General features: G+C 36.4%; 3 protein-coding genes across 4 annotated transcripts in view; 1 reads left to right on the forward strand and 2 right to left on the reverse strand.

Moving 5' to 3' along the window:
• The window catches only part of LOC134649062 (mucin-2), a 79,091-nt gene that overhangs the window by 17,429 nt on the left and 36,927 nt on the right, over positions 1-24,735 (forward strand). The window lies entirely within an intron of this gene.
• LOC134649297 (rhomboid-related protein 2-like) lies at positions 402-10,162 on the reverse strand. Of its 2 annotated transcripts, none has more exons than XM_063504024.1 (5): positions 10,090-10,162; positions 2,593-2,983; positions 1,733-1,885; positions 1,224-1,399; positions 402-1,057 (listed from the first exon to the last, which is right to left on the reverse strand). In XM_063504024.1, exons 2-5 carry the CDS (start codon positions 2,941-2,943, stop codon positions 751-753), a joined length of 987 nt encoding a protein of 328 aa, XP_063360094.1. In that variant the 5' UTR covers positions 2,944-2,983; positions 10,090-10,162; the 3' UTR covers positions 402-750. The 2 variants fall into 2 exon arrangements, with proteins under 2 accessions (XP_063360094.1, XP_063360095.1); XM_063504025.1 differs by having other exon boundaries at positions 1,733-1,881; positions 2,589-2,983.
• Positions 19,500-23,794, reverse strand: LOC134649180 (protein piccolo-like). The gene is made up of 3 exons (XM_063503896.1): positions 23,704-23,794; positions 22,289-23,351; positions 19,500-20,480 (listed from the first exon to the last, which is right to left on the reverse strand). Exons 1-2 carry the CDS (start codon positions 23,792-23,794, stop codon positions 22,303-22,305), a joined length of 1,140 nt encoding a protein of 379 aa, XP_063359966.1. The 3' UTR covers positions 19,500-20,480; positions 22,289-22,302.

The raw sequence follows: 24,735 nt of genomic DNA on the forward strand, positions 1-24,735 counted from the left end.
TGAAAAATACGTTAATAATTGTTTACATTCTTTGGTTTAAAATACGTCAAATTAAAAATAAGTCACTTCTCCGTAACCATACAATTTACAAATATCCTTAAATATATAATAATGCTTATAATCAATTTATGTATACGAGTAACATATAATCACAAGCCATTTGAACCCAACGTTTTCATGCAAAACTATCTTAAATATTCGATTTCATAGAAATCAAGACGTATTACTAAGTACCGAGTCGAGAGAAATATTTCTCATTAATTTCATAGAACTGAAAAACCGTCGAAAATCTCATAAAAGGCCAAAAACGTTAGCCACCAGGCACAACACCCGTCTGAAAACATAGTTTCAACGTTTTCTCGTTCTAAATCTCATTTTTCAGTTCCATGAATCAAATGATAGGTATGTAAGTACATACAGGGAGTATGGCCACGCGTGATTTAAAAGCATCACATCACAATATCCAACACAAAAAGCTGTGCTAACAAACAACCACTTCTAGTAAAATTCATACGCCCTGTATAAAAGTCATACATTTTCAGCAACAAATATTCCCATGTTTACCAACATGAAAATAAACTAGAAAAATTTAACAATATCAATACGTTAAGGAAGACTCGTTGCGATCATCTGCATCATTCCTTTGCTGCTGAATCACCTACAAAGGTATAAATCCCATCGAAAGCTAATGTAATAGCGGACGGAGGAAATTGCACTTTAAGTCGCCTCTTTAAGGCTGGTTATTGTGCGTCATGTATCCAACTCATACCAGAACACATAATGGATTGTTGCTAGGGTTGTCCCTCCTATTAATGCTAAGGCAGAGATGAGCTTGGCGATTAAAATAGGTGTTTTATTGGAGTTCTCTCCTGAGAAGACGAGGAAGCCAATAGGGATGCCGACAGCGGCTCCCAGGGCGTGAGCGGACCAGGCTACTGGTACCTCGTCGTGCCACGCGCCTGCTGGCGTGCGCAGCAGCACCCAGCTTAGCGTCTCTGATGTCGCCAGCACCACCACACTTAGAGGTCGGAACCACCAGAGCGGGATGTGGCCGAATCTGGGAAAGACAATTATAAGTTAATAAAAAAAAGGTATAACTTTCATTTTTAGTAGTACAATTGACGTATTTATGTATTATAATATTAAAGTTAAAAGAGGAGTGAGCAGATTTTTTTTTAAGTTACGACGAAAAAACCAGTGTATGATAACTAGTTAAAACTAACCTAAGGCACACGTTAGGTAGATGCGCTGTCAACAAGGCATAGACGGCGGCGGACGCTCCGACGACGCGTACCCGCGGTTGTAATGCCCCGGCGCCGAGCGCGCCCGCCGCCAGCCCCGCCGTCCAGGTTGCGCACACGCGGGCGCGGCCCTGCTCACGCTCCAGCATCCAGCCCACCTGTAACAACAAATTAAAACAATATTAAATATTATGCATAAACGTAAAGGTACATCCAAACTCTAGATCTGACGAATTCGGTGCCGGCGCACCATTTGTGAATGTGTAAAGATAGCGAGCTACTCGTAGCGATTCGCAAACGACGAGCGAACAGAGGCAATGTCCATATCAGGTCGGACTTTAACTTAAAAATCCACATGTTTTGATTATTGAATTATTATCCAATAATAAACACATAAAACTAAATTCGGATCTTTTATCTGTCTAATCAGAACAGTCTTGTTCGGTTTTGCTATTTCACACATATTGTAATCAGTCAGTGTTTTAACTTACCGCAAGGGCTACGATGGCGTTGGTAGCCAAGTGCGTGGCGGAGGCGTGTACGACGCCGTACGACAGCAGTCTCCACGGCTCCCGCCACCACGCGCCCGGCGACCACTCCAGGCGCATGCGCGCGCGCTCCGAGCCCCACAGGTACATTGCTACCTGCGCAAAAAATAATCGTTCATTGAATTTAAAAAGAAAGGATAACTATAAGTAAGTCAGAATTAGATGCGAAGCTGAGCTCTGATATAATTTGTTAATTGAAGCAAATTCTACAAAATTAAAGCAGGAAGATGGGTAACTCCGGATCACACCACTCCAAAAATCATCCACATGAAGTCCATAATCATATCATAACCATATGAGTCACATAATCATATAATATCTAGTCCATTTTCGAAATTAGCTGACGTTAAAAAATAACCCGGAATTACCGGAATACACTTTACAGCTGTTAAAAAACCAACTCATGTAAACTTGGGATATTTTCGTTTTTAATTATTGCAACATTTCATAAAACCATAACAAAGTAATATCAATCACGCGCGAGTTTCCCTGAATGTGAGCAGACGTAGGTCGCGGGTTTTACGTATTGTGGACCAGGAAAACATTTAAGCATAATTGACGTAAAATACTTTGTAACGAGTAAGTAATTAATTAAATAGTTGAGTGATATCCGGCCTTTAAGATAAAAGCGTCTGAATATTGTAAATACATAAGTAATGGTTAAGCTGTCTTTTAGACATAATTTATTAAGCTTCATGAAAAATATTGTAAAAATATATGTGCGATTTTGCATTTATTAACAATTTTCATAGTTCAAGTGATGTAAAAATATTTGTAAATATAAAGAGAGATAAGAAACTTACGATTATAATAATAACGGTGAGCATAAAATAAGGCGGTTTGAGAACAGCATACAACTTCTCCGATCTCTTCTGGAACTTCGTCTTAACTTTCGGCTTCTCCTCTATCGGCTTCTCTTGCTTCTGTTTCTTGAGAACATCCCACACTCCGAGCGTGAGGCCGGCTTGGAGTTTGGGGCTCGGCGGGGAGTCGAGGAGTCGGCGGTGCTCGCCAGGGCTCCTGGTCTCCCGCTCGAGCCACGCTCGGTTCGCTGGAGGCCGAGAAGGTGCCACGCGTCTTGGAGTACCTCGTGGTGCATGCACTGGTACTGGCCTGTAGCCCGCTCGATCCTCGACGTCGGCATCGGGCGCCATCGCGACCAACTACCATTTTCCGTCAACCTCTCGCGTGCGTCTGTAACCAAGTAACACTATATTGTAGCGCCGCGATATATATACGCGTTTCAGGAGGATAATTAAATAAATCAATAAATAGACATGTGTATATTCCTATAATTGCACCGGGAAATTGATGGGTAATTTGCTTGCGGTTTGTCCGCACTAGAAAATAAACTAGAGTATTTTATTTTAGTTTCCTATGTAAATGCACTTCTATAAATAAACTTTACAGCATTACTAATGTCGATCAAATCGTGTCTCAGGGAAAAATGTTTCCAATGCCACGTTTTCACCCATTGTATTGTATTTATAAATTATTATTCATTTTATAAACCACAGCCGTGTACTCATAGCGAGTTATTTTGACATAATAAATTTATGAGTTACCACACACCTATGCCATACAAATAGCTGATGTACGTCAAAATCGTAGTCCAAAATCAACCTCCTTAGTATATTTATATATCATATAACTTATAAGTAACAGAGAAGGTTGGTATAAAAAACACGTTATGTCCTAAAACTAAATTCATGTCCCTCTTTCACTGAATTGAAATTAAAACCCTTACGAAATTCATTTTTGGGAGATAGATTATCAGTATACCAGAGGTAACTAATTGAGAAATAGTTGTCCTATATATTATATTATACTACTCTTTGGAAATAGTCTACCAGTCAATAATAATAATAAATGTGTACTATTTATTGTCTATAATCTGATTAATCTGTCATTATTGCAATAATATTTGTTATAATTTCATAATACGAAATCTCAGTAATCCTATTCCAAAAGTTCTGAAGGACCAAAATAAATACACAATGATTTAAAACCACAATATTTTAAATAGGTTATAGGTAGGTAGAGTCAGCATCAATAGTAATAAAGTACTAAGTAATACTTCACCGTAATAGGGTATTTTCCTACTAGTCAAATCAGTTACTTTTTTAGAACTATCAAAACGATTTGCTAATATGGAATTTATATGAAACATTGCATCGTGACGTCACGGTCAACTCACCTACTTTTTATATTTCTATCCGATTTATTAAATAGAACTTGTGTTTAAAAATAACTCCTATCTGTGTTTTTCTAATAATTATCTGGTGCTTTATTTCATGCATGGTGTAAAATCATTTATTTTAAATACAGTATAATACCCTATTGTTCTACATACAGGGACTTATAACTTTTTGTTAAGGTATCAGAAAATGATAGATGCTTTTGACGCGTTTTCGCTGCTGACTGTACAGTGTACACGACTACACGTCAGGTGAGAACCTACTTAGCGTCGAGTAGTATAAATATATTATAATATTATGTAGGAACATATTTATACCATATTAAATGTAATAAATTATAAAATAATTATTTGCAAATACTACTTATCCCTAATAAGTACCGTCGGGTTTCCCACAAACAGGGCCCTTATTTATTATTTATCTCCTAAGACAATTAGTATTACTAGGCAGTAAATGTCTGAAATTGTTCGACTTTTGACGGCGCCTACGCCATTTTGTCGATGCTTCAAGCAAACTTGCGGTTTTGCGCGGGCGGGGACTATATTCGCTAATTGGGTTTTCATAGAAACCCCTATAGAGATTTACGTTTAAACTGTTTTCCTAATTGCGACGTGAGTATTGTTTATATTTTGAATGAATTTCGAAGAATGCGAAGTAGCGTAAAGAATGTTGTTGTTTTGAAGGAATATGATTTAAATAAATTTGTGATGTATAATTTAAGGTTTTTAGGAAGTCATTGTTGTTTTTAGTTACAATTTTCAGATTTTAACTGGTTATGCTTATTAGAGAGAACATAAATATTTTGGAGTATTTATTCGTGCCTGTTCATGAGAGTATATTCTTTATATGTGTTTTTTTTTTCGATCTATTATAACAGTAAACAGACCGTAGGTAGGTATTTTATATTTTTCGATCTAGCAACCTCATGCATGTTAATAAATCTAGACACGTGTACAACGTACAATATCACACCATTGTTTCGCGTAGCCAGCTCGATTCTTATCTGCCGACCGTACAGGGATACCAAAGGGTATTGCGTAAACTTTATCGCGACGCCATAAAACACACCAATGGTCAGCTGTTCGTATCATCTTTCACAAAATTAACTGACAAATCGTGACCCTTGTTGCGACGAGATAAAGACTACCAAAGATCAGTTGAGCTGTTGTAGGTACTGTGTATATATACCTAAAGACAACAGACTATAAAGCTCTGTGGGAGTGTCAATGTTGAATCGACGTGGTGGGTCAGTAGACAATGAAGTGATTGGAACTTGATAATGGCCTATTTTCTTTATTAGGAAGTAGATAAGAATGTTTTGTTGACTTACTAGTACAGGACTCGTCATACTCTTATTGAAAATGAATCTTTAGTATTTATTTTTATGATATACAAGGCAAACAAGCAGACAAATCGCCTTATAGTAAGCAATTACCGTCGCCCATAGACCCGTGCAATACCAGAGGAGTTGCAAGTGCGCTGCCGGCCGTTGAGATGGGAGTACGCTTTAGCGACAGTCCATTCCACAGTTTAGCTGCATGTGCGAGGCAGGAAGTTTCTGGAGAAACGCACAGTTGAGGACTGCCAACAATCTAAGTGGTGAAGATAGAAATGTTGTCGCGTAGGGCGATGGCGGACAGAAGCGGCAGGGATTAAACCGAACAACTCCTCGGAGCACTCCCCGTTATACGTTTAGTATTTAACACATTCATACTTAAATGAATTACAAAAAGCATGTGTGTCTGGAATGCACTGTGCACATTACAATGCATCGTGTGACATGCCTGGCCTAAATGCCTGTATGTTTTCGGTGCGTGTCGAATAGAGCTGTTCAATATGCATCCCTATGCCATGAAGATGCAACACCAGACTAATGCCGTCACAACACGTGCAACGTGCAATAAAATGCAATGCATTGTTATTGGTACCATTAGCTAGTTCAGTTTCATGGAACAAATTTTACTATTGATCTTCGTTTGAAAGGTATGCTAAGGGTAAGATTGGATCGGTTCAAGACTAGATATTTCATTTTTTTCTAATCGCGTATTGGTAAGCAATTACCTACATGTCCATTGGCCCATGGACACCTGTAACACGGGGTGTTGTTAGTGCGTAGATGGCCTTTAAGTACACTATTTTCTTGAAGGTTGTATGGCTCGGGAAATACCGCAGGCGACAGTTCATTCCACAGTTACAACCGTACTACCAATAAACTACTCGTAGTCGTTTATTTTCGGGTGCTGCCAATAAAACTATCAGTATAAAGCGACAGGTCTATTTAAAGATGTTTGGCAAACGTAGCAGGAAAAGGGTGGATTTAGTTCTTAGACATCCTTTGCGTAAAATCATTACGAAGAGTAATATCATCATCAATTATAAGCAGGCATCGGAGTTTTTGTCGCATGGTAAGACTAATAGCAAGCTATGGAGTCGACATTTGCCATAAATGTAAACTCTTATTCATACTCATACTCATGATTAATTTTATTTAATATGAGAACAGATTACTAAATAGTTACTACGTATATCATTTTAATTTATTAAACCTCATTTGTTGCAATAAATGTATATTACATTTGGGTGAGTTGTACTTCACAACTCAAGCACACTATAGCAGATTTTTCATAGTCATATTGTAAATCGTTGTATGGCTCTATCCATGCCAAAATTGCAGCTATTTCTGGGTTAGGCATAATAATTAATTATGGAATATTCCTCAACGTATTTACCACATACATATATAAATAACTACTACATTTGCAATCACCAGTGATTGACACATGAAAAATACTAATCAATTTTATCAGCGGTTAGTACCTACATGACATTAGGTCTTTCGCAGCGATGTAGTTTGTATAGTTGTATGTTAAAATAGTTGAAGTTATGAATTCATAATGTAATAGAAAAATGTTTTTTTATATAATTCGACTAAGATAATATACACGACCGACCGCTCTAAAGGCATTTTAAGATAAATTAAATAAATGAGTATGAGTATGAATAAGAGTTTACATTTATGGCAAATGTCGACTCCATAGCTTGCTATTAGTCTTACCATGCGACAAAAACTCCGATGCCTGATTATAAGAGATAAGAAGGTACATTCAATGTACCTCAGTTTCGAATTTAAAACCTTTTGTTCTACTATAGTTTCAAATTCGATACCTATGACTTTTGAATGTATTTTTTTAACTTTGGAGGCTAAGTAATTGCATGCAGCACAATAAAGGAATACCTATTTACTTTAAATACATTCTAACAATTTATTTCCATTTATAAACAATCCCAAAATATAAGCAAACAACAAAGTCATGAAAGCTTATCAATCTGTTTAAAATTGTAGTCCCATATTACCCCAGTATACCTTAATTAATTTAGTTTCATCGAACTACTGGTACGAAACATAATCCATTCAGCACTTCTGGAATTCTACCCACGACAGTCGATGTCGTAATATTTTGTGGAAAGTTCGGTAATTAAGTTACCACAAATTGTTACTAAATTACCTAGTAGTAATTGGTAGTATCATTTGAAATCTAATATTTAGTTAATTTCATTTTTATGTATATTGGTTTTCTTTGTATCTTTATATTTTGTAGTTTCACAGTTCCTTGGTTTTATACTGTAATGCCGTGTTACTTATTTGATCAATAAATAAATAAATAAATAAATTTGAGGTCAATGACCTGTACAGTTCGCATTTGTAAGTATTTGACGTTGACTGTACACTTTGTATAATATATGTAGTGTATAAATAAATAAAATAAAAATAAAAAAGCCTTTTATTTCAAGTCCAATTTGTTACACTTATTTCATTACAACAATATAAGTTATCATTTATTTATAAGTATTTATTTTAGGTATAATGTCAATTAGAATTATTTATTGTTATTGTTAAGTCAATTTTCACATATTATAAATATACAAAGTATTAATTATTTGTGGTGGACAAGAACCCCTCATCGGGTGAAGGCCTCCTCCAAGGACTTCCATCTATCCCTGTTTGTAGCTATATCTTTCCAGTTTATACCGGCTGTTTTATTTATGTCATCAGTCCAACGGCTGTTAGGTTTCCCGGAGCGTCGTTTGCCTGCAGGTCCTTTCCAGGTGGTAGCTTTCAAGGTCCAGCGCGAGTCTGACAGCCTGGCAAACAACATGCAAACAGCATGTAGTGTATATGGGTGGATTAACTATTTCTCGTTGTTATTCTGTCCGGTCAGCCAAGAGACAATAGTAGCATATTTTGTTAGAAGACTTTGTACACCACCTTCTTTTGACACGCTTGGTAGACGGCCCTCAATGGAAAGGGTTTAAAAGTACCTATCACATAGAAGCGTGTTGGTGAATTTAAATGCCTAAAAATTAGGTTTTAAAGAGTGACCCAGGAGAATGTAACCATGGAAACGAGTGACAAGAAAAAGTTGATTCACCTATATATTATGTAATCTACAAATCGCTACAAATCATTATCCTTTATCATTGCATACACTGTTCCATGGTTGTACTCTATTTAAACGGAGAGGATTTTTCTGCTAAATCCAGGCTTATATTATTAATGCTACAGTTAAGACAAATACTATATTATTATTTTTATTAATAAAAAGGAACATACGAAGATTAAAGCGACTGCCATCAGACATGCCATACGCTTTACAGGGATTAGTCCAGTTTCCGCTCGATGTTGTTCTTGTCGACTTGCTGGTAAATATCAAATGGTATTTCGAACATAATTTTCAACAAACTATGTAAGTACCTATTGCAATCCTTGGTCCGATCCCGCTATGAAAGTAGGTATTTGACTTTGAATGATTTTACCTAAAGAATAATAAGCTCCTTGGTATTATTGTAGACGTTACATATACCTAAAGTCTCATTCAATAGAACTTGCTAACTATGTAAACAAACCGCCATACTTCAATTGACACTGAATTCAATGAATTGAATGTCAATTTACTAGTAACTTTTGTTTACATAGTTAGCAAGTTCTATTGAATGACACTTTATGTAAGGGGACTTTGCCAAGGTGACAAATTATACATCGACAAACTCTAAACGAAAAGTAAAACTACGAAAAGTCACGTCAAGTCCATACATTATTCTAGATCAACGATTTCTACGACGACTCTATCAACGATTGGCATCTTGGCTAGACTCTATGAATGACACATTCATAGTATATCAACAAACCGATTTGGCTAAACAAAGGGCCACACAAGGAAGTGTCTGTCTGTCTGTCTGGCATCTGTCGAAGGCTGTGTCAATTCAATTTAATATAGACAAGATAGCCATCCGATAAGCCGAGGCCAGGAACATCATATGTTCTGTCAAGTTGATGTGGATCTATTCGAGAAGTTGTAACGACAGTTTGAGATTTTACTGGCATAGTGACATCTCAATAAGATCACGAAAATTAACTATAGGTACATTAATATCGCCCTAAATAGGTAACAGCCCATATCATAAAATTAACAAGGTCACAAGCTGTTACTATACACCATTTTGAATAATATAATTTTCTTATGATATTCACATTTACATTGTAAACATATCGACATAATTAGTCATCTTAAGCTCGATAAAATAAATTAACAAGTAATTAATGAAATGTTGATTGGCATGCAGTATATCATAATGAGTATGTAATTATCGGCAGCTTCTTTTAATGATAACTTGTTTGTGGAACATGTAATTGGCACTTTTATGAGATTTAATATTAAAGTAATATTTTCCTTTACCTACATGGGCTGGTTCTTATTGTTGGCGCATTTTTTTGTTAGATTTGGATGTTTTGCTAGTTCGAGGAGCTCCTATTTATTCAAATACGAAATCACGGAAAATAGCATTTTTCGTAAATCAGTCGCCGTATTTTTTTAGGCCATATGGTGAAATTGCGTTTATATTGTACATAATATCCATAAATTTTATTGAATTATGACAAATAATCGGCCCACTTTCTTCTTTACATTCTCATTGTAAATTCTGAATTTATTTAATGTTCAAATAAAATACTGTTTCACCTATAATACACCTGGAACATATTACTGACATTCTAATATATAAAAAAAAGTTATATAATTAAATTAACGAGAATAATTATCTTACCATTTTATTATCAATAACGCTTATCACTAGCAATAAAATCCGATTAAACCCTTCACTTTTTAACACAAATAATTTTTCTAGATTCTTTTACACTAATAATCAAACTTTAAATACACTGAGAGGCACCTAACTGATAAGCTTTGTACGTGCGGACCGCGCGGCGCGTGATACGAGACAGATGGTTAGAATCAGATGCGCGTGAGTATGCCGGCGCGGCGCGCTACCTGCATCCCGTGACGTCACATCATCTGCACTTTGATGCTGGGGATTGCGTTGTCATAGAAACGATAATTATGTACAGGTAAGGTAATTTTACAACTGTAAGGGACCGTGCCGGGGCCCGCTGCGTGCGGGGTACCCCGTAACGTAAAGCGCTTAAATTTGTTTATCTTCTACGGCGGCGTAGAATCGACGCTGATAATAAGACAGATGCTGCATATCTTCATAGTACTTAAACGAAATGAAATTAAAATATTCTGAAATAAGGTTGAATTTTTAATAATTGAACCAATTTAGATGAAATTTGATATGGAGATAGTTTGAGGCTCGGGACCATAGGATAGTTTTTATCTGACGAAGACGCGAGCAAAGAATAAAACTGAACATCTTTCGATCTCAGTATCTTTTATATTTTCCATTAACTATGCACCTAGCTTTGTCAATCTTAATGGTAGTCTACCTAGTTTATTAGTTATAACGTTTTTTAAGTTTACGGAATGTAGGCTTTGCTTCAGTCAGCTAATAATACAGATTTTATTATTTAAGGCCCACGCCAGATGCGTAACCAAAAAATATTTTCAATAAATCGAAGCCTGCAGGTTGGCGCCAGGTGCACTCGATAAGTAACATCTGGCTCGTTGCTGTGCGTCGACGCAGGTAGCTAAGATGGCGGAACCAGTGTAGCTTGATCTTTACAATTGTCATTTGCAATAACAAAGTGTGGCACTGTCATCATTAACGTCAAATTTCATAAATATGATGTTATAAATTATACTCCCCCGTGCACTGTGTTCTGTTCAAGTTGGTGTAAAGTTAGCTTATTAGGCTAACTCTACCTTGAGAACTGGCATCATACGAGGCTTATAACAGTTAATATCTGGGAGGCCAAGCTTTGCTCGGAAAACATATAAAATCTCAAAAATTAGCGTTTTCCCAGAGATAATACCTACTTATAGCTAGATCGATTTTTCGCCCCCGAAAACCGCATACCAAATTTCATCGAAATCTTTAGAGCCGTTTCCAAAATCCCCGAAATAAATATAAATAAATAAATACGCAAGAATTGCTCGTTTAAAGGTATAAGATAACCAAGTTAAAATCATTCGTTAATGGAACGAAGAAGGTCAAATTACGTCTTACAATACAATTCATGCACACCGTCTCAGAAATATTTTATATCTGATACAAGTCAGGTCAACCTGAGACCGCGACTCGGTAATTGTTTGGAATAATCCTGGGATCAACACCCGGCGCGTGCGCACCTGCCATCTCACAAAAAAACGACATGACAATGCTGACTTGTATAATCTAAACCCAAGACCGAGGACAGCAAAGCTTTACGTAAACATATAACGCATGTGTAAGGTTTTCTTGGAGCGAATGCTTAGTGATAGATTTTTAAAAGCATTGGAGATGACGAATATGATGGCGATAAAAGATAACAAAGCCTCAGATATCTTTGATATATATTCCTCTAGATATAATTTACTGAAAAGTGAAACTAATTAAATGTATTAAAAATTAAGATTTAAGACGTCAGCAAAATGTCTAAGGGTGTTTTTTCTCATGTGTTGAGTACAATTTTATTGTAAGGAAAGTTAGAGCGTATGTTCGTGTGTAGATCTTTCTCTATTTACTCGTATATCATTGTCTGTTATAGTTTTTTCTATCACACTGACAATTATTTATTTCAAAGATATTAAGGTCCCTTTATGCGTTAATAGTATCAAATTATGGCGCAGGTGGTGTATACGATAAAATACGTACTAGAGTCTGTGCGGAAAGAGAAGAGTCGTGGAATGTATAGTTAGGGCCCAATTTATTCCACGACTATTCTCTTTTCGAACAGACTCTATGACAAAGTGTTTTTAATGACATTTTGTTACCAGTTGTGTGGCAAAGACAAAAAGCGGGAAGTGCTATGAAAACAAGAGGGATGTAAATATCCTCTGTGTTTAAAATGTGGTGGAGATATGTAAACATTTAAAACTATGTATAATAGTCGCAGTGGTCTGAGGACCTACCGCGAACCACGTTCGACGTGTTACCTCCCTGCCACACGTAAGTACGAATTTATAAGTGCGACAGAGAGGCAACACGTCGAACGTAGTTCGCGGTAGGCGCTCTGATGTGTTTGCGACAGACACGCCCGTCTGGCGGCTACGGGACATGCGTGCCCCCAGATTCCATATACGTAGTTATAGCTTTAGTCCTGTTTAGTAGTACCAGAAACCCATGTTGGGTTTTTTAAATAGTTTCCTTAAGCCATAAATAATTAGAATAATGAAGTTATGCATTTATAGGTAAGTCTTAAATAAATTGATTAGTTATTAAAAGGACGCGATAAAACATTTAGTTTTCCTTTGATTCATACAAATCTTGATACCTACCTATTAAAATATATAATTATACAAATGTATAATATATGGATAAAATATTTAAAACTTTCGCGTTTTGAACAACTATTAAAACATAATTAGCGTAACAAACAAACGAAAAAAAAAAAGAATAAACTACACGTAAAATACACGTAATTGTACCTAAAGTACACATAATTCGTTCCACATACCTACATTCACCGAAAAGTTGTAATATTTCACTGTGTCCGTGTGTGTCGCATATGTGCAACAGATGCAACATCATTTCGAAATACGGGCATACGCCCGGAAACAGGCAGGTGAAGGCCAAGGCCAGGAATAGCTACAGCAAAATGCTTTTTGCACGATTTACGAGCTGCTCGAGACTCGAGCACTCGAGATGGAGTTTTATATCTTGTTAGAATTGCGTCAGTAATATAACTGCCAATATGAGCACTTGTGCGAGCGGTTACTTTATTTTTATACGATTTATGGTTTAGAACTTTAGAGCTTTTAATGGTTATGGGTGAGGAAAAACATTGAAAGGAGGCGTTGTATAATAAAGGGCTAAATTTCTTGTGTTAGAAAAATTTACAAATCACAGTAATCACAATTTACAATAGTCTTAAGTAATTTAATTTACAGTACATATGGTGCTACTTTCCCGAACTAGTGCGGGAAATAGCACTTTCCGTGCGTACCTATGTCGAAAGTATAAAGTGCCATATGTACTGTAAAACGTTGTACGATACACGTGCGAATAGGTAATTCGCAACTCGTGTCGATTTAAAACACTCGTTTCGAATTTCTTCTTTTCCGCACTTGTATCGTAAATATTTCCTAATACTCAGAAATATATTAATTGAACTTCTTCATTCATTTACGAGGAATTTAAATCAGGTTATCGTTTTCAGAGAATACCAACACGTTGAAGTCGTTTAAATAGATGTAAGAACGTGTTTGAAAGAGGAGTACCTCTCGTCTGTTTGCGCTTTTCTCGAAAACGATTTTTTCTGTTTTATACGACACAGCCGAGGTTTAAACCTACGATTTTTGACCGTCATACACACACGAAAGGTAGTAATACATAATATTATCTTATCTAAAATATATAAATGAAATAAATATTATCTTATCTAAAATATTATGTTATAATATAGGTATGTACATTTTCAAACTTGCTGTAAATACCTATCATATTTCACTTGGTTCTAAAAGAAAAGAAAGAGGTTCTTGATTCGGTTGAATGCGTGTTTTAATAATGTTTGTTGTCCCAGAACTTCATAATTTCTGAACTATTTGCAATATTATTTTTACTCAAGATGTAGTGGAGATGGTTCAAATGGTAGGTATACATATACAAATGCATACAAATACACACTCACACAAATATTCTCTCATACTATTTTTTTGTCCATTGATCATTCTCATGTACTTATCTCCAAAATTCTTCTTCTTCGATTTTCTTGTAGTATTCTGACACTGACGTTCAGATGACGCTGTTGTTGTTTTGTCGGGGTTTATAAATTTCTAATTTAGATTATTTAGATATTAAATGTCACGTTATAAGTATTTTAGCGACAGTTGTTACCTCAATACATATTTTACCTGTTTTGCATTTTAAGGTTATAAATTGTATGCAGATGGCAGTTGTATGTAACCGTCCCAAGCTATGAATAAACACTATAATTATTTCTAATTACTTGTATACTTGTATAATTAAAATAATAATAAAGGGGATGTGTCGGGGTTCCCCGGGAGATGTTCTATTTCCCGAATACAATTATCCTCGGTCACTGCGGTCACTTGTTTGTACACTTGCTTTTAAGGAAATTGTGTTGTTTAGGAAACAACACAATTTCCTATCATTGAATATGACATCTCGGATGTCATCTGGAACTATTTTTAGTGTCATTATAATGACAGTAATACACACTAATGACTAATGATGATGACGGACTTACGAACAATGTCAAATGAGACAGTAACGAACTCCAATTATCCTTATACAAAATTAGCCTCAGTAAAACACAAGGAAACAATAAAATAGGAAGTAAATAAAACTTTATTTACAAATACAGTATTTTTAGGTACCTATGTGATTAGTTGGGTATTTTATTTCAGATAAATACAACTTTACCTCTCTTATTATCTACAGAGTTTAAAAGCCACCAAGTATAATAAGTTAGTAGTTAGGTAGTTACAGGATGGCCCAAAAGTACGTTCATAATTAGGGTTCCGTAGCCAAATGGCAAAAAACGGAACCCTTATAGATTCGTCATGTCTGTCTGTCTGTCTGTCCGTCTGTCCGTCTGTCTGTCCGTCCGTATGTCACAGCCACTTTTCTCCGAAACTATAAGAACTATACTGTTGAAACTTGGTAAGTAGATGTATTCTGTGAACCGCATTAAGATTTTCACACAAAAATAGAAAAAAAACAATAAATTTTTGGGGTTCCCCATACTTTGAACTGAAACTCAAAATTTTTTTTTTCATTAAACCCATACGTGTGGGGTATCTATGGATAGGTCTTCAAAAATGATATTGAGGTTTCTAATATCATTTTTTTCTAAACTGAATAGTTTGCGCGAGAGACACTTCCAAAGTGGTAAAATGTGTGTCCCCCCCCCTGTAACTTCTAAAATAAGAGAAAGATAAAACTAAAAAAAATATATGATGTACATTACCATGTAAACTTCCACCGAAAATTGGTTTGAACGAGATCTAGTAAGTAGTTTTTTTTTATACGTCATAAATCGCCTAAATACGGAACCCTTCATGGGCGAGTCCGACTCGCACTTGGCCGCTTTTTTTTTTATTGCGACTGTTCAACTTTCGTAGGAATATCTGTTTTTAGATAGCGAGTTAAACTATTGAAAAATAGTATAGAGTTAGATTTCTAGTTCTATTTATATTTAAAATGAGTTAAAACTAGTGCGATCACATTGTGCGTGATGATAATAGGTAAGGGTGTGCTCAGTGGCAGTTTTCTCAGGTCAAAATAAGGTAAGGCGTGTCATCTGAAGACAAGATAGTCCTCCGGAGGATGCCTGCATGAATCTACAGGAAACTTAGCTAAGAAATGGGTAATAATTATTATAAAATATGTCAATTTTTTTTATTTTTAATTAAAAATAGGCACCAAAACATCGTACATTGTACCATAACAGAGCTCGGTATTTATTTATATTTAGTCCGATAAAAAGAGGAAACCAGTATTGTTTATTATGTAACCCACTATCCAAGCATATTGTAATTGTAGTAACATTGTACTGAGTTGCGTGTGAATCATTTGTTAGTGAACTTGGCACTTGCACGAGTCCCTTATCGTTGGGTCAAAAACATTCCTAGTTTACGTACGTCTACGTCAGAAACAGTTTAAAAAGGCCCGCATCATGGGGCATTTGAATGAAATTTATATGAAACACTAGCATGTGACGTCACGATCAAATTACCTACTCTTTATAGTTTTATACGGGTTTTAAAATAGAAATTGTGTCTAAAAATAACTGCTATCTACGTTTCCCTAATAATCTTCTGGTACTTTATTTCCTGCATGGTGAAAAATAATTTATTTTAAATATACAGTCAAATACCCTATTCAACCAATTTTTACCAACGATTACCAGCAGGTGAACTAGTCCCAACTAGGCCTAGTTTTCTCTCAAGTTGCGCCTGCTCCTGTTTATGAGCTGACTGTTTATAAAAGACGCATGTTACTGTTTTTTTTAGTAAATAGTGAAGATTATATCATTCCTCCTAGGTAATAATAACCAGCTGAATTAGCGACACGGGTCGTAGTGCTCCTTGTCCCGACCTGACCGACTTCACAAATAAGTCACTAGCCTAAGGTATTGTATTGAGGTCACCGACCTTACAATTACAACTAGCACTGACTTGGTACCAAGTACACAACTGTACACAAACCTAGTTCATTAACGTTATCTTTAACCTACATCGAGCTCCTTTGTGTCAAATCTACTTATCATTGCCAATTATTTATAAATATCTGTGAGACCGAGCTTTGCTCGGAAAACATATAAAAACTCAAAAATGAGCGTTTTCCCAGAGATAAGACCTAGATAGATCGATTTTTCGCCCCCGAAAACCCCCATATAGCAAATTTTATCGAAATCGTTAGAGCCGTTTCCGAGATCCCCGAAATATATATATAAATAAATAAACAAAAATTGCTCGTTTAAAGGTATAAGATATTATAATATATTTTGTAATCTCTCTTTTTTTGTGACAATAAATGTTTTCTTATTTTTAATCCTTACTTTTATCATTAAGTAGTATTATTACATACCTACCTAGTGCAGTAGTTACCTGAGACTTTCATATTTACTGGCTGAGGTGTGTATAATATTATTTTTGTGTTCGATGGAACTTCGCAGCAGAAAATATAATATAATTATACACATATAGTAATAAATATCTGGGTGACCGAGCTTCGCTCGGAAAACATACAAAAACTCGAAAATGCGCATTTTCCCAGAGATAAGACCTAGCTAGATCGATTTTTCGCCTCCAAAAACCCCCATATAGCAAATTTCATTTAAATCGTTAGAGCCGTTTCCGAGATCCCCGAAATATATATGTAAATAAACAAGAATTGCTCGTTTAAAGGTATAAGATAAGTACAAAAAAAAATTAATTAACCCAGAAGGTAATCGTTGAAAGAACGTTGATATTAGATAACCTTATCTATTTTACCTTCACTGACTATTTTATTAGGCTATCCCTAACAGTGCCTGAACTATAAAACTAGTAATCACCAAAATGCTTAAGAAACTATAACAATATTAGAACCTTTATTACCTTAATACTCATATTGTTTTTGATTCGTTTTTAACGTAAAAGAGTTCAACAGCACGTTATCTAAATACGAATAATAAATAAATCAATTATTCAAACAGATAACTAATTGAGATTATAATAATTACCTGTCCACTTATTGACTCGAATGGTGACGACGTTTTGATATGCATTATTCACATATTTAATCGTTCACTTATTCACTAAAAATAAATGTCTGGAGTAGATATCAGTATAAGTATGACAAAATAGCAAAATTTTATTTATTTATCATTTAACACAATGTTCAATCTTAACACCACATCTTGACGTCACTACATATTCACTATCACCAAAAACCTTCACGATTTGTTTCAGCTTCTTAACTTCATCTAGATATACTTTGAAAGACGCCGCAATTTTATTTTTAATTTACACAGAGCACGTACAATCCGTTCGCACATAAACAGTCGATTAACAGACTACTAATACTAGACAAGCAATTAAAGTTTATCTGTGTGATAAGTAATCGGACGCGTTTACCCGCCTTGATAACGGCCAGCTGACTGCGCTACGAGCATCAAACTACCGCTCGCTTAAGCAAATATGTATTCTAGGTCAACCCACTAAAGTTAGTATTTGCTTGTGTGGGCGGATGCATGGGCAGGCCATGTGTTTTAGAGGCGTAGATGTGTTTATATGTTATGATTATTACAAGTATTACAACTGAGAGATTTAGTACTGGTACGGAAACAATGTTCAGATCTAAAATTAGTTGATGGTAAATTGCAGCACGTGTTGTAGGTATTGGCCTTCTTCTCTAAAATCTTCTCGTTCAGCGTTACCGTATACATTTCCCTTTGTTCAAGTTATAGATACTTTTGTTTACATAGCTCAAAGATGTTACAATCATATTTTCATATAAATGTGGACACAAAATATGTACTTATTCTATGCAAATAAAGATATTCTATTATATTCTAATATGCCTAAAAAACCAGCGCTTCCTAATTCTGAATTTCAGCGTGACGCAAATGATTTATTACCTGCAGAAGTATTTGAATCCAAACGTATCCGTAAACAACATGAATAAATTATCTGCTAAGAAAATGTTCTAAATTGAATGGAGCAAGGGCCCGATTCGGATTTTGAACTAGACATCTATTAGATGTCTATTAGATATCACCAACTCTTGAACGATTTCCACAAGATATTATTAGGTTTAAAGATTTTTATTACTCATAAAGAACAAAAGTTCACTTACAATGAGCTTAAACTATAAAGAATTTCATGCATGGTTTACAATTACAGACATCCAGATATCGATGATAATAATTAATATACATTATCACTGATATATTTTTTCAGCTTGGTTTTAAACATTTTTACCTGATCAAACGAACTTACCTGAAGTGAAGTTCGATCATAATTATCCTGTCTTCGCCGAAGAGATTTAATCCTTTACCATGTAGTAGCCCATGCTACGCGCAAACTCAACCGCACAAGTTTTAGCGTAGAAAGAGAGAAAAAACATTCCTTTCTCTCTCTCCACTATCCCAACCGGTGACGCTGTCAACCCAACTGTCAACATCATTCTTTTTAGAGCACTAAGGAGTAACAAAAGATAACATAACAACATTGATAATCAGGGAAGAAGTGTACGGAATGTACGGATTGCGACCTTCCTGGGAAGGGTGGGTAGTTAAATCTCTTCGGCGAAGACAGGATAATTATGATCGAACTTCACTTCAGGTAAGTTCGTTTGATCAGGTAATTATCCTGTCTTCGTCCTTCGAGATTTAATCCTTTACCATGTAGATGTTCAGAGAACGATCAATGTTGTTAAAGTAAATAAATAAATAAAAAATCGCAATTATCATTTATTTATTTGTTCGTAAAGACCAACTTATAACAAATTAACGTAATATATTATATTATTCCACAATAATCATTATCAACTTATGAATCTTATGATATTCCGACAAATCAACTTATACCACAGTAGGTATGTCTCTACTGTAACAATAAAGGATCAAGTAGGCTTGTTTCTGTATTAATTATGGGCCTATTGTAAAAATTCGCAAACACAGTTGATCGCTCAGTCCAACCAGCTGACTTTCGAATGACATCGACGCTTAGACCAGCGCGCGAGGCAGCCGAAGTTGATGCGTGCCTCGTGCTGTGAGCGGTGAAAATAGAAGTGTCGATGCCACTCTCTGTGAGGGTCTGTTTTATCCAACGCCCTAGACTTTGCGATGAAGCTGGTCTATGCGGTTTCTTATAGGTTAGAATAAAATGCTCCTCGGTATTTGATCGTAAAGCTGATGTTACTAAGGCGTACTTTTGTAAAGTCGAAGCTGGGCAAATACCAAGTCGAGAGCGGAAAAAAGGTAAATTTAAAATTGGCTGAGCTCTGCCAATAGATGAGGTTTTAATTAAGTTAGTAATAGTGATAATAATTCGGTCTTCAAAGACTTTTATATTAGACATTTTTATAAATGATAACGTTTGCATTCTCTGCCCCGTTGCGAGAGCTAGCAACATTACTAATTTTTTAGACAACTGCTCTAAATTAACTGTATCGTTATCCATGTTTTCTAAGTAATTCAGAACCACGTTAACATCCCATGTACAAGCATACCGTGGGAATGATGGTTTTAACCGAAAGATCCCTTTGAAAAAACGTTTGAGACTTAAATCATCACTTATCATATTTGAAGATATTAAAGAAATAGCTGACCGATGATTGTTTAGCATGCCATACGACGACCCCCTTTGAAAACAATTCGTAAGAAATTCTAATAGAGATGATATTTTGAAATCGTAAAAATCTACATTATTCTGAGAGCAAAAATCCCACCACAACTTAAGGCTCGTCGTATACTGACTTCTAGTCTTCTCTGAAATTGATGAAAGCATGACCTCTAATGCCGTTTCAGGTACACATTGTCTACGAAACCCTTCCCGGATAACACACACGCTACCAGGGAAAGATGACGGTGTAGCGGGTGTGTTGATCTGAAAGGAGAAGAAAGTAGATATTTACTAGGTTGAAATATTATAGCTTCTTTGATACATAGAGACATGTAGAACGGGTACCATGGCTGAGATGGCCATTGTGGGACAACCACAATACCTGTTGCCTTGTCTGAAACGATCTTTTTTAAGGTTTTTAAAATCAAGGCAAAGGGCGGGAATGCATAAAAATAAAATTGGGACCAATCAATTGTAAAAGCATCAATGTTATATGCAAAAGGATCTTTTTTCCAGGATATGTATAGGGCGCACTTTGCATTTATGCGAGAGGCGAATAAATCTATGCCCGGTTTCCCAAAACAAAACACTATTCTAGCGAATTCTTGCGAACCTAACTCCCATTCTGTGTCAATATTTAATTTTCTAGATTCGCTGTCGGCCTCGACATTAAGCGATGACCGAATATAGGAAGCAAAAATAAAAATGTTCCTTTCCTCACACCAATTCCAAATTTCCCTAGTAATTTTGTTTAAATGTGGATACTGGACGCCACCCATTCTATTTATGTAAGAAATTGCTGTTGTGTTATCCACACGCAAAAGGATATCACATTCTTTTTTATTATTAGCGAAGGACATAAGTCCGAAGTAGGCTGCCAACAGTTCCAGATAATTTATATGACTGGTACATTCTGTAGCAGTCCAATGACCGCCCGTTTTGCTAGTACCACATGCTGCACCCCAGCCTGTTGTTGAAGCGTCAGTGAAGATTTCAAGTTCATAGTTTTGATCTCTTATTGGATTAATGGCAACTAAAATATTCTTCTTCCACCACAGAAGATCATCATGTAAATTGTCTGCAACTTCCATGAATGAATCATAATTTTCATTATTATTCAGTAAAGCTAAATATTTAGCTCTTTCTAGAGACTTTGTGTGAAGCCAGCCATATACAATTGCTGGACACGCCGCGGTAATGGAACCCAAAATACGAGCGAAATCACGGATACGCATTCTACTTGATGTAAGTAACATAATTATACGTTGCAAAATTGTTTGCCTCTTTATGTCTGGCAATTGTATAGACATTGTCTTAGAATCTAACACGAAGCCCAAGAATTTGCAAGTGGTTTGGGGTACTAGATTAGATTTTTCGTAGTTGATAACGAAACCTAACCTAGTCAAGCAATTAATAGTAGTTTTTGCGTTTTCTAGGCAATCTGCTGCAGAGTTTCCTAAACACAATATATCATCTAAATACCTAACTGAGAGTAGACCTTGAGATCTTAAATATGTAGCAACGGGTTGTAAAATCTTTGTAAATATGTATGGTGCAGAACAGATTCCAAAGGGGAGAGAAACAAATTCAAATAAATTGTCTTCAAAATAAAACCGTAAAAACTTTGTATGACTTTCATGCATAGGTACTAAAAAATATGCTTCTTTAAGATCTATATTAATCATGTAACAACCCGGATACATTAGTTTAGTAGCTGTTCTCACATCTTCCATTTTGAAGTGTTCTGTATAGATATACTTATTTAATTTCTTTAGGTTCAAAATAAATCTTTTGCTACCATCACTCTTAGGGATTAGAAAAATATCAGATATAAATTGACCCGTTGCAGGATTACAACGCCTTACAGCATTTATTTGCATTAAGTGCTGTATTTCCTTATTCATGTCAGTTAATTCGTTCGACGTAAAAGAACGTCGTGGATAATCAAAAGGGTCTTGAACAGGTTTCACAATGAAAGGGATCTTATAGCCTGACACAGCGGATAGTATAAAATCATCATCCGTAATTGATTTCCAATCATTAAGAAAATATTTTAAGCGCCCGCCATGTACCTGACATTGCGCAGTTAAGTCCGTCGACTGGTTGAGGAGCGGTGCGCAGGAGGAGGTGGTCGGCGTGTTGAAGGTGGAGGTGGAGGCTGACGGCGACTTGGCAGAGGTGGTGGTGGCGGCAGAGCTGCTCGTCTGCGACCTTGGTACTGGTATGCTGGGGCCGACATTGCTGCTCTTGGTCCACCGAATCGGTGTTGATATGTGTGTCCCCCTCGCTGATATCGCAATCCTCGGGCTGTCGATGGACCTCTTCCATTTAAATTAGAAGTTGTAGATGGTGGCTGAATTAATTGTCCTGTCTTTTTTATGCCGCGAGAGTCCTTCACCAACTCACCCAATTTTTCTCCAAAAAGAAAGGTGTCTCTTTTTCTGTCTTTGAAACTCTCAGCAAAGGACTTGTCTATTAGTGGCATAATTACTGAGCGGCGGGTATCAGTTTCAGCATAATGGGAATCAGCTAGCATAATGCCCGCATCATTGAGTGTACGGATAATATCTGGGATATCCGGAGTTCGTTTCAATAGGCCAGTTAGAGCCTTGCCTAGCGCTGAAAGCGCTTTACCAAGCTGGTCCTGCTTTGCAAGTAGCCTTTTATCTCTGAGCTTGCATGCCTCGGCCAACATGGCTCCAATTTCCGGGTTTAGGGACGGGCTTTTTGCTAGAGGAACGTTTTTGGGAAACGGGTATTTTTTCAAAAGTTCTTCTTTCTTTTCTTTTTTAAGCCCTTCCAACAAAATTTTCTGGAATCTTGCCGCTACGTCGGCTTGCAAATCATCACCAAATTCAACAGGATCAGTTTCTACAATTCCCAGTTCTTGTAATAGACTAGGGTCAAAGTCCCCTTCTGCAACGTTCTCCTTCATCTCCTTGTCATCGCCACTTGCCGCATAACACGGGCTGGTGAATGCTGTGGTATCAGTAATCTCACTAGCATCATCAAATGCGTACGAATAATCGTCGTATTCAGCCTCGCGTGTTTGCTGTTCTTCGGTGTTGGCGAGATCTATTACATTTTCGTTTGGTATCTGTTCATCATATAATATCTCATTGTTCTCGGTATGTTCTGAAATCCCGGTGAAAAGAAATTAGATAAGTAGGTACTTGCATCGGTATTCGAAGAATATCACAAATATAAATAACATATTTCCAATGAATGCAATGGAAATACTTAAGTTTCATAGAACACATGCCGTTGAATGCAACGGTTTTTGGAAAAAACAATTTAAGAAATGTCATCCGAAGAATACAACGGACGTAAATAGCGTATTTCCGATGAATGCATCGGAAATACATGTTTTTTACGAAATACTCTCCCGATGAATGCAACGGGTTTTCAAATAACAAAAATATCACCTATAAATGGCGTATTTCCGATGAATGCAACGAAAATACTTTACTATGGAAACACAAATCACCTTCGTTTTGCAAATCCTGCTGATTTGGAGCTATATTTTCTGATTTTTCAGTGCGCCGCTTACGTTTTGCTTCAAGCTTTTCTTCATACATTTTTAATTTTCTCATCCATCTTTCTTCTTGAGACTCGCTATGCGGTCGCTTCGACATGATTTCCTAGATTTTTATTGCACTTGTGCGAACGCCGCGCGCGCACGGACAAGAATGATGTTGACAGTTGGGTTGACAGCGTCACCGGTTGGGATAGTGGAGAGAGAGAAAGGAATGTTTTTTCTCTCTTTCTACGCTAAAACTTGTGCGGTTGAGTTTGCGCGTAGCATGGGCTACTACATGGTAAAGGATTAAATCTCGAAGGACGAAGACAGGATAATTAATGATTTACAATCTTTCACTTCACTGGGTAAGTTATTATACATCTGTGCTTATTACGATATTTTAACGTAAAAGTGACATTTGTTGCCCGAATTGAGCTGCAAAAGAGAACTACATAGTTGAAATCCAAACTACAACGTATCTAGTATAGAGATGCACCGGATATCCGGTTACTATCCGCTATCCGGCCGTTATTTTAGTATCCGGCCGGATACCGGATAGTGACCTACTATCCGGCCGGATACCGGATAGTGACCTACTATCCGGCCGGATACCGGATAGTGACCTACTATCCGGCCGGATACCGGATAGTAAAATTAACACATTTTGGGGTAAATATTGAATCTAAAAAACAGTCACGGTCATAATCGAATCAGTTTATTCTTTTAAAAGTGATAAAACTCGTTACGATCCTAGAAATGTGTCCGCGCGAACGTTTACTACGAAATAGATCGAAATCTGCACGACGCGCACCTGCAAAACTCAAAATATAGGTATAGTACCGCCGGCCGAATATCCGGCGGCCGGATACCGGATATTCGGCCAGTGTCCAGGCCGGATATCCGGTATCCGGTCTCCGGCCAAACAACTATCCGTTGCATCTCTAAATCTAGTACATATCGTATCGTTCTCTAGTCTAGAAAGGATCTTGTTTTCCGACA

Source organism: Cydia amplana, chromosome 6 (genome assembly GCF_948474715.1).
Source record: "Cydia amplana chromosome 6, ilCydAmpl1.1, whole genome shotgun sequence".
In the NCBI taxonomy this organism is placed as follows: Eukaryota; Metazoa; Arthropoda; class Insecta; order Lepidoptera; family Tortricidae; genus Cydia; species Cydia amplana.

What these genes read in the sequence shown, in the direction of transcription:
- LOC134649297 (XM_063504024.1), bottom strand. Translation starts at nt 2,943, where the DNA reads ATGGCGCCCGATGCCGACGTCGAGGATCGAGCGGGCTACAGGCCAGTA. An exon ending in TCACCGTTATTATTATAATC is followed by an intron (nt 1,886 to 2,592) that starts GTAAGTTTCTTA and finishes TTTTTTGCGCAG; the next exon opens with GTAGCAATGTACCTGTGGGG. An exon ending in ACGCCATCGTAGCCCTTGCG is followed by an intron (nt 1,400 to 1,732) that starts GTAAGTTAAAAC and finishes TTGTTGTTACAG; the next exon opens with GTGGGCTGGATGCTGGAGCG.
- LOC134649180 (XM_063503896.1), bottom strand. Translation starts at nt 23,794, where the DNA reads ATGTATGAAGAAAAGCTTGAAGCAAAACGTAAGCGGCGCACTGAAAAA. An exon ending in GCAGGATTTGCAAAACGAAG is followed by an intron (nt 23,352 to 23,703) that starts GTGATTTGTGTT and finishes CCGGGATTTCAG; the next exon opens with AACATACCGAGAACAATGAG.